Source organism: Camelus dromedarius, chromosome 4 (genome assembly GCF_036321535.1).
Source record: "Camelus dromedarius isolate mCamDro1 chromosome 4, mCamDro1.pat, whole genome shotgun sequence".
NCBI lineage: Eukaryota > Metazoa > Chordata > Mammalia > Artiodactyla > Camelidae > Camelus > Camelus dromedarius.
Window position 1 is genome coordinate 66,035,102 of NC_087439.1, and position 10,850 is coordinate 66,045,951.

The 10,850-nt window shown below is 40.4% G+C and overlaps 1 protein-coding gene across 2 annotated transcripts; it reads left to right on the forward strand.

Annotated features, from left to right (window-relative positions):
- Positions 1-8,472: 8,472 nt before the first annotated feature.
- LOC105093555 (gamma-crystallin B) lies at positions 8,473-10,605 on the forward strand. 2 transcript variants are annotated; one of them, XM_031451112.1, is made up of 4 exons: positions 8,473-8,481; positions 8,576-8,822; positions 9,731-9,740; positions 10,282-10,540. In XM_031451112.1, exons 1-4 carry the CDS (start codon positions 8,473-8,475, stop codon positions 10,538-10,540), a joined length of 525 nt encoding a protein of 174 aa, XP_031306972.1. The 2 variants fall into 2 exon arrangements, with proteins under 2 accessions (XP_031306972.1, XP_010983737.2); XM_010985435.2 differs by lacking the exon at positions 9,731-9,740 and having other exon boundaries at positions 8,576-8,818; positions 10,265-10,605.
- Positions 10,606-10,850: the final 245 nt, after the last annotated feature.

A 10,850-nucleotide genomic window follows, 5' to 3' on the forward strand; every position in this document is an offset into this window, starting at 1 on the left:
AAAAAACAAGTGTTGGTAAGGATGTGGTGAGATTAGAACTTTCGTAATCTGCTTGTAGGAGGGTAAAATGATGCAGCTGTTGTGGAAAACAGTTTGGTAGTTCCTCAAATAGTTAAACAGATTATTATATGACTCAGCAACCCCACTCTGATATTTACATTCAAAAGAATTAAAAAGGAGTGTTCAAACAAAAATGTATATGTGAATATTCTAGCAGCACTATTGACAATAGCCCAAAGGTGAAAACAACCCAAATGTCTATCAGCAGATAATTGGACAAATGAAATGTGATATAGCCAAACAATGGAATATTACTTTGCTATAAAAAGGAATGAAGTACTGATCCATGCTACAACATGGATGAATCTTGAAAACATTATGCTAAGTGAAAGAAACCAGTCACCTAAGACCACATATTATAGGATTCATATATGAAAAACCCAGAATAGGCAAATCTACAGAGACATGGTTGCTTAGGTCTGGGTGGATAAGGGAAGGATAACTAAAGGGTACGATAACTAAAGGGTACAAGACTCTTTGTGGGATGAGCATGTTTTAAAATTGACTGTGATGATAGTTGTGCATATCTGTAAATATACTAAAACCACTGAATTGTACACTTTAAATGGGTAAACTGTAAGATATGTGAAATTATATCTCAATGAAGTTGTTTTAAAAAAATAATGCCTTGCACAGAACCTTAAGTAATGTTTTAAAAAAATAATGCCTTGCACAGAACCTTAAGCAATGAAGATTCTTTTACAATAAGATTGCTTCTTGCTAAAGGAACATATGAGGTAAATTATAAATATGAGGATATACATATTATCAAACTGTTGTGCCTCTTACCAATACCAAATATGCAGGAGATTGGTGGTTTTGCTGCTGGCTTAGTTAAACCATAGTGTGTTGTCCTTCATTTGGGTAACTAATAAAATATGAGCTCTGTTTTAACAAAAAAAAGTGAAAACCTAGGTAACATATCTCACTGAAAATAATTTTAGCTTGAGGTTTTATTTATTTTTTTTTTTTATTCTGGCAAACTTGAGGGTTTAGAAAACAGCATTCTATCTGACAAATTATGCCACAAGTTTTCTTCTCTATAAAACAAGGGGTGTAACAACAAGGACCTACTGTATAACACAGGGAACTATATTCAATTTCTTGTAATAACATGTAATGGAAAAGAGTCTGAATAGAAAAAATATATATGTATGTGTATGTATAACTGAATCACTTTGCTGTACACTTGAAACTAACATTGTAAATCAACTACACTTCAATAAAATTTTTTTTAAAAATAAGGGGTGTAGGCAAAAGGAGCTCTGTGTTTCCTGCCAGCTCTGATACTATAAGACCCTATTAGGCTTCGAGGTGGTTAACACCTTGGTATCTCAGTGGTCAACACTGTAGGCTTTGGAGGTTTGTGGACTTGGTTTCTGGCTCGAGCACCTAATGGCTGTATGATCTTGAGCAAGTTACTTAACCTCTCTAAACCTCAGTTTTCCCAATGGCATGTTCTTATGAGGAATAAATGAGATGCCTCCTGTAAAGAAGCTCAGTAAATAGCAGCCATCACCTCATCAGTTTCACCTAGTTGTGCTATATACATGGACTTCATAAGAAAAAAAGGGCCAGAATAAATTCGCTACTTTCTGAAAAAATTTCCTCTAACTCAAGGAAATGTGAACATCCTTAATGTCCTTTTAACATTACTGCTGTCTACCCACAAATCAGTGAGTAAGGGGTTACAGAGTCCTTTACAGCTAATGCTGAGATCCTAGAGCCAGGCTGAAGAAATCAGCCTGGCAGCAATCACTCAAGTGAAGAACTCACCAGAGTTTACAGGAACTCCTGGTAGAGCCAAAGATTCTCAGGGTTAGTAGGGACACAGCAGACTACTTTGGTGCTAGGCCTTCAAACAAAAAAATTTTTTAAAAAGTATAACATTGAGCATACTATGAGAAGCACATAATTTAAGGAAGATGTAAGACATGCACATCTAGAAAGATAACCTCTAAAACAAACCATTGTTACTTGCAGAACAGTTAGTTTAGGCCTTCAAGGCTAACAGACTCGAGTTCAGTTTCTTTCTGAATCTGGACCTTTCTGAATTTGATTCACACAGTGATCAGTACTGCGGTTAGACTTGGTCAGTCAAGGATCTTGGCCGGCACTGGGTGTTCAGAGACCCTCCTCTAGCTGCAGTCCTCACCACAGGACAGGGATGTGTAGGGCAACCGGGACATGCCCACACCTCTAGACCACACTCCTTATAGCTGGAGCTCTGGAATTTCCTCCATGCAGACCCTTGCTTCCAAAACCCAGGAGAGAATCCTCACCAGCCCTGCCCTCCTGAAGACTCTGGCAGTCAAAGGGCAGCTGTTTGGTGGGGGGTTTGTGGGGAAGCCTGTGGGTGGAATTTGAATATGAGAGGGAGTGAGAAGAGAGGAGGAAAGCCCATGGAGTGGTGGAGGGGCTGCTCCATTTATGCTCTTGCCCCAGATCTCCCAAATATTTGGGGAAGTCCTGATAGTACTTGTGCTGTGTTTGGCTGCTTGATGCACTTTATATAAGATTCCCGGTACCATGTCTGGAACATACTAGACTCTCTTTATACAGTAGGCTATCATTATTAACTGTTACTATTTTCATCATCAGGGGCCAAACGAGTGCTATAAAGTTTGCTGCAGGTTCAATCCTACCTATTTAAGTGAAAGCAGACATGGCTTCTTCAGCAGGGTCATGGCAGTGATGTGCTGCTGAACTCAAGAGGCTTCATTTGGGAGACAGGTGAGTGGTTCCCAGACAGTCAGGAAAGCTGCAAAGGCTACAGGAAAACTCAGATTACAAACTAAAGCGTCTGTTGGGGAGGGTGGGTAGAGGGAGGGAGAGAGGGTAAGGAGCTATTCCCACTAGGTTTCTAACAGGCCTTAGGGAAATGTAATGGCTCCTAAATGAATGATTTTGTCTTTAGAAGAAGCCAGGGTTATATTAGATCCATTCAAATATTTTGATAAGCAATTCTATATATTTTGATATACAACTTTATTTAACCATGAGTTCTTAGAGAACTCTAAATGATTTTGTAATTTTTTTTTTCTGATTTAAATAAGACTTGTCTTTTTAAAATTGGGTTTGGCAGTTCTTTCTAAAGAAAAAAAAACTTGTATATAACTTTAAACTTGGTATTCAAATATCTGTGATAAAAGGCTCTTTGGTTCAGCCCCTTAATCTCCCACATATTTTAAGCTGGGGTGCTAGCTGATACTACAAAAAGAAAAAAGAAAAAAAACATAACAAAGCATGTCTTGTAACATCCAGGACCCAATGTCTCATTCCATTGACTCATCCATCTTCTAAAATGCAAGGAAGTAGAGGGAAGGGTATAGCTCAGTGGTAGAACACATGCTTAGCATGCACAAGGTCCTGGGTTCAATCCCCAGTACCTCCTTTTTAAAATAAATAAATAAATAAGTAAACCTAATTACCTCCCGTCCTCAAAAAAGGGAGAAAAAAAATGCAAGGAAGTGGCTGAGAATCTCATATTCCTTCACAAAAATGTTGCTTATCATGTTTTCTTTCATTTTTGTTCCCTTTCTCAGGCCACCTCTCCTGTCTCTCTACTTTAGCCATTAGAGGTAAGTTCTGATTCACAGGCTAGCCCTGGTGGTGCTCTAACACCTCCCCTCCCTCTGGAATGCCTCCCTGCTGCCAGCCTACACCAGCCTGCCAAACTTCTGGGCCGTTTTTACCTTCCTTCAAGTCTTCCTAGGTAACCAAGGACCAGACAGGACTGGAGGCTATCAGAACCAGGGAATGTGGTAGAAAAATGAGTGGGAGAGAATGACTTCTGTGTCATTGAACATCCACATAGGTGACCTCATGTGGCAGAGGTATTGTTTTCCAAAGTAAAATCAGAATCATTTATTTGTTTAACTGTTTCATGTTTCCAGAGCACTATTTATCCATGAAGTTAATTAGTAGTAATCATAGGGGATAGAGAAGTGTGACATGGTCCTAATCCTTAAGCTTATAACCTTGTTGACAGTAAATCAGGAAAAGAAGACATTGTATGAGAAAAGCAATGCTTAATGGCTAAGTTGGGTGGTAATGAAGTGGATATAGATGCTCAGAGAAGGGAGAGACAAGGAAAAGCTGGTTGTAAGAGGAGATGTCCTAGGAAGAGGGACCTAGCCTGCCCTGAAGGTTGGGTCAGACTTAGTAACTTTATGGAAAGGAAGGTGTTCCAGTATTAAGGGACAGCTTCCTTCCACAGGCCCAGATCATCAGACATCTTGAATTTAAAAGGCAAGGTGGGAAAAAAACCTCCCTAGTTAATCCTTCTTGACTGCCAAGATTTAAAACAAATGTACTCACAGTCTTCAACGTGAATTGTGTCTACTACTATTTCTCTACTTAACCATAAAAGGGTTCAGTATAATAACGAGAGTGAAGACACCTCTTCTGACTTTTTCTTTATATATCAACTTTCCTTTTCTACACTGCTTCAAAAACCTGGACAGCACTTTAAGAGAAAGGATATAGTTATAAAAGTTAAACATACAAAAAAACCTCATAGGTGATATGGAAATGAGAAAGGGGAGAAATTTTCACCGCATCAGGCCTAAATCACCTGCTAGGTCTGAAATGTGCACACATAAACACACACCAGCACGTACACCTCTGAACCTCTGTAACACATGCTGATGCCCCTGGCTTCTGCATCTGCAGTCCACCAACCACAGTGAAGTGGGTTTAGAACAGGAACTTGTCAATGAACTCACGGTAACGTGTTCCTGGGAGGGCTGGCATGTTCCATTGCAGATTCCCTTCTGTGAGTGCAGCAGTGACCACTCCTACCCACAGTTCTGCTTCAGCCACAGCAATTTAGTGCATGTGGGTGGTCAGCAAGAGCTGGCTGCTCCAGGCAGGGGCATCCACCACCAGCAATGGGTAGACTCCAACAACTCCGTCTGCTCTGACTGCACCGTCATCACATATTTTATTCCTCCTCTTGGCATCTTGCCCAAGATCACACAAAATGATAGTCATCATTTGATGGTGAAATCAAAATTCCCAAACAAAAGATCTTTGTTAAATTAGATCAATGTATTCCAATACATGCAATTATCAACTGTTCACATTTAGTCTCCATACCATAAGCAAAAGCATAGACACTATGACATTGGAGCTCTGAAACACATCTTTTTTTTGATTCTTGTACCAAGAGAATGCTATTAATATTATCAACTCTAGCATTTTTTTACGGCAAACATTGATTTATTAACTTCTTATTTTGTTTTTGTTTCTCTAGTTTTATTGAGATATAATTGACACACAGCACTACATACGTTTAAGGTGTACAACACAAGATTTCACTTACATACATCATGAAATGATTACCTCAATAGGGTTAGTGAACATCCATCACCTCATATAGATACATTAAAGAAATAAAATTTTTTTTTGTGATGAGAATCCTTTATCCATGAGATTTACTCTCTTAATAACTTTCATATATAACTTACAGCAGTGTTAATTATTTTTATCATGTTGTACATTACATTCTTAGCACTTATTTACTTTATAACTGGAAGTTCATCCCTTTTGACTACCTCCACCTACCTCCCTTGGTAACCACATAATCTGACCTCTTTTTCTGTAAGTTTGTTTTGTCTTTGAAGTATAACTGTAGCACTATGTTTTTTCCTGTGCACAACACAGTGATTCAGTATTTCTATATGTTTCAAAATGATCACTATGATAAGTCTAGTTGTCATCTGTCATGGAAAGATACTACATAATTATTGACTATATTCCCCATATTGTACTCTTCATACCTAAGACTCATTTATTTTGTAACTGAAAGTTTCTACCTCTTAATCTCCCTCAACTATTTCTCTGGTCCTGGACTTTTGTTTGTTGGGAGTTTTTAAAATTATTGATTTCATTTCATTACTGGTCTGTTCATGTTTTTTATTTCCTCCCGATTCAGCCTTGGACATCTTTCACATTTATTAAAATATGAATATATTATTTTTTACCACCATTATTACTTTACAATTTACCATGTGTTTTCAAGTCCATTATCTCATTTGATTTTCATCATCATTCTTATTCTACGAGTAGGGAAACTGAGGCTTGGGGAAGGTAAGTGACTTTCCAAAGACTATACAAGCAGTACTAGAAGCTGCAGGAGTGTGGATGGATGGATGTAGCCATTGCTCTCTGAACGTGTTCTCCAGAAGTCGTGCCTATTCAATAATCTCATGGTGCTTGTAAGCAGCACTTCGGAATAAGCAGCGTGAAAGTGAGATGGCAGGGTAAGTGGTCACTGGTAGTGTTGTCTGCAAGCACTTGCTTTTCCACCACACAATGATGCAGGCCCTGACAGCACCATTCACCCCCTACCTGACCCAGTCCAGGTCCCTGATGCTCTAACGTTAGAAGCCGACTGTACAACCCAAGGAGCTTGTATGTACACCTCTCTCTCCAGGCCCAGGCTTTCCCATGACTTTGGAATCAAAAAATAAGGCTAACTGTCTCACCAACTTCTTGAACCAACACTGTTGGCCTTCTGTATTCATGAGTTCTGCATCCATGGATTCAACCAACCAGAGGTCAAAAATACTAGAAAAAAAATTCCAGAAAGTTTCAAAAAACAGAACTTGAATTATCCGCACACTGGCAACTATTTGCACATCATTTACCTTGTATTTACAACCATCTACATAGCATTTACACTGTATTCAATATTACACGTAACCTAGAGATGACTTAAAATATATGAGAGGATGTGCATAGGTTATGTGCAAATATGATGCCATTTTATAGAAGAGACTTGAGCCTCCACAGATTTTGGTATCCACAGGGCTTCCAGAACCAGTCCCCCATGGATACTGAGAGACAGTTGTATTTTATTTCTAGGTGTTTTATTTGATCCCTCACATGTCTTAATATAATTGTCTGCCTCAGGGTTCTGTTAGTGCTGCCAACAGTTTTGCAAGAGGTTGGGATGAATCCTACAATGTCTGACTGTGTGGTAGACTGGAGCCAGCCTATAACCACCTGTCTCTGTCCATTCTGTGGAGGCTCATGCCAGGGCCTGACAAGATATCTGACGGGTGTTGGTTTTGTTCTATTCCAGTGGAGGAGCCTCTATCCACTACGGGTTTCCCTTTTTACAGGAAGAGCCTTCAACAGTAAACCTGTTACATGTGAACATAAATAACATATTTTATGAATAATAACCATATTTTCTAAAGCAAAAACAATTAATGAAAAGACTAGTATTGCTTTACATTTTAACAAATCTATTTAATGTCATATACCCTCTGGCAAAACTCCACCGAACACTTATGAAAGAATAAAAGTGAAAAAAGCAACTATTTGGTATTGTTATGAAAACTGTTTTGAACTCAAGAGCCCATTGAAAGTGTCTCGAGGACTTTAGGGGACCCCCTACCACAGTATGAAATCCATGCCATCAAGATGCTCTGTTGTCTGGCCTGGGTGCTGTCCAGCATCTCAAAAGTCTGAGGAAGTAAGGGGTGTGGAACCTTAAAGATTTCTACATTACTCCTTACACTAACTTAAATCACCCTTACCAAGGGAGCAAGTGTTTATCATGGTGAAGAGAAAGGTAGATCTTAGGACCTTTGAAGGAGGTCAGGGACCACAAAAGCAAGCAAGTCTCTGAGCAGGCACCAGCAGAAGGAAGGACGTAGGCACCCCAGAAGATGTAAGAAAGGTAGGAAGGCCACAACCATCTGCTTTCTTTCAGGTCAAAGCAAAGTATTGAAGGCCTACTATGTGCTCACCCTATGCTCTAGGGCCCAGGAGCAGAAAAGAACAAGAGACAATTCCCAGCCTCCAGAAGCCCACAAATTTCCAGTCAAGTATCCATTTTACTCATGACAGACCCCCAGATTACAACACTGATGATCACGGAATCTTGAATCTGAACTAAGATTTACGCTTTTCCAAGCACTTTCACAGATCACTTGAGTCCCTCTTCCTTAAGATTTCTTATTATTTATGTTCTAGTTTTCAAGAAGTTTTTTTGTTTGTTTGTTTTTTAACACCAATCTCAGAGCAGAATGTATTGTTTAGTTTCATTGCCTTTAAGGCATCAGTGAAGCAGAGTAGGCTATTTCTTTAAAAAGGCATGGGGATAGAATTTCGCTCATCCTTCTAAAGAGTAAAGGCTCTTTTCATTTTGGTGGCAACAACAGCTTTACTGAATGAGAACAACCCGAACCTACCAGAAAGAATGAGAGGAAACATTCAGCTAACCCCGACGACCGGGGGAGGGGGAACGCAGAGCTTACAAATCCCCTTACTCACCGAAATGGGCCCCTTTTGTGTGATTTCTTGCGGAGGCAGCAGTCAGGGCTGCTATATATACCGCGGCGCTCCCCCTAGTCCCACACCGCACCCAGCGAACACCTCCTGCTCCCTCTCTCCGCAATGGGAAAGGTAAGCGCGGGTACCCGATGCTCGACCTTCGCCCGGTCGCAGCATCTTCAGCGGGAGCAAATCGCTTCATGCTCCCACATCTTGCATTTTGCAGATCACCTTCTACGAGGACCGGGGCTTCCAGGGCCGCCACTACGAGTGCAGCAGCGACCACGCCAACCTGCAGCCCTACTTCAGCCGCTGCAACTCCATCCGCGTGGACAGCGGCTGCTGGATGATCTACGAGCGCCCCAACTTCCAGGGCCACCAGTACTTCCTGCGGCGCGGGGACTACTCCGACTACCAGCAGTGGATGGGCTTCAACGACTCCATCCGCTCCTGTCGCCTCATCCCCCAAGTGAGTGTGGCTCTTTGTCTTCAGTCTCTTTGGAAGTGAAAACCATTAAAATATTTATATATATATATAAAATTCTTCAACTAAATCGTTCCAACTAGAGAGCAGAAAGAGGGGAAGTGAGCTCTGTGCATGCAGTCCGTTCTAAAAGGATGTCTCAGATCGGAAGCCATTCTTCTTGAACTGTGTAGTGGTTTTGTCGTTGTTTTTTAATCACATACTCCCAGTTTTTATATTTTAAATGTAATAAAAAATTAAATGATCAAAGACTCATTAAGAAAAAGAAGGACATGGAAGAGACTGAAGTTATCTGATCAAGATCTAATTTCTTAAAGTGGTCATTCCAAGCCCTATCAACTCAAAAATCCAATATATCAAAATTTTTAAGTACAGTCCGGTTCTGTTTAATTGATAAAAATACTTTAGTTTGTTTTGGCTTACTTTTCTATTTGATTATCCTCTTAGAGAAGACAGACCTCCTGGTTTCTATTCTAATTTTTTAACATTTTTGGGGGGAGGGTAGTTAGGTTTTATACACACACACACACGCACACGCACACGCACACGCACACACACACACACATAATTTTTTTAAATGGAGGGGCTGGGGATTGAACCCAGGACTTCCTGCATGCTAAGTATGTGCTCTATCTCTGAGCGATACCCTCCCCCCCATTCTAATTTTGCAGGCAGTACATATTAGCTCACTTAGAGGTAGAAATTAGAGGAAAGGCAACATCCAAAACTGAAGTTTGAGATTCAGTATTTCCTAGAGTGCTTGCAGAGTTCTTAGAAGAATGTGTGATGAGTGAGTGGGCGTAGGATGGGGGCATCCAAACAGAGCTTCCTGAAGATGATTCCTGCCGAGGGAAATAAAGAAGTGGAGAGTGGGAGGCCAGAAAAAGGAAGTTTCAGAGTCACATAGGTAGAAATTTGAACTGAAAATGAGTTTATGAAAAGAGAGGTAGGGAGAACGTGTCATTTTTTACAAGAGCTTAATAATACTATGTTACATTGTGTACATGAAAACCAGAAGAGTCTAGAAGAAAATAGCTAATGTTGACTCCTTTTTAACAAGAGTAATATATCAAATGAATCTTCACTTTCCAATGACTCTCGCTCTTCTCCTTTGAGAAGGACTTTCTCTAATAACAAGTACTAAAGTGATCGATTTTATTTTAGACAAACTTTAATTCTCAAGGACAGAGACTGCTAAGCAGCAGTTGAAGGGTGGCTGAGTTCTGTTCCTAGCTTAGCGCATCAGTCATTAGATTCACGGTGGGTGATGGGAGCCGGGAAGGCTCCTTAACCCTGCGATGTGGTTGCTGTGGAAGCCAGCTTGAACTAAGAGAACTTCTGGGCAGGTGTGACCAGGAAGGTGCAGGGGCGAGAACTTTCATTTCCCTCTGTTTTGTTCATTGACTTTTTCCTTTCTGTCTGCCACCCCAGCACTCCGGCACTTACAGAATGAGGATCTACGAGAGAGATGACTTCAGAGGACAAATGTCAGAGATCACGGACGATTGTCTCTCTGTTCAGGACCGCTTCCACCTCAATGAAATCCACTCCCTCAATGTGCTGGAGGGCTCCTGGGTCCTTTATGAGATGCCCAGCTACCGGGGAAGGCAGTATCTGCTGAGGCCCGGGGAGTACAGGAGATATCTTGACTGGGGGGCAATGAATGCCAAAGTTGGCTCTTTAAGACGAGCGATGGATTTTTACTGAAGTATTTACACTCTCCACTTTCCTCCTTTAGCATTTAATTAAAGATTTAGCTTGTGTTTCTGGCACTAATAGAGTCCTGTTTTTCTTTTAATCTACTAGGCCTTCATAAACAATAATGGTATTTAGCCAAACATAATGATGTATGTTTTCAAGATGGGAAACAACATCTTATAAGGGGAATAAAGCAGAGGATATTATTGCCAACATTCTTTTAAAGACCAGACCATGTAGGCTTAAAGTTCAATTCACTTGGGCCGAAGCCCTTAGTGGTTAGTCTTTTGAGGCTGTATTTGCAGTTACAAAGATAAAT

Bases quoted from the DNA above. Each gene is read 5' to 3' on its own strand.
- LOC105093555 (XM_010985435.2), top strand. The intron at 8,819-10,264 runs GTGAGTGTGGCT...CTGCCACCCCAG, and splicing joins CCTGTCGCCTCATCCCCCAA to CACTCCGGCACTTACAGAAT.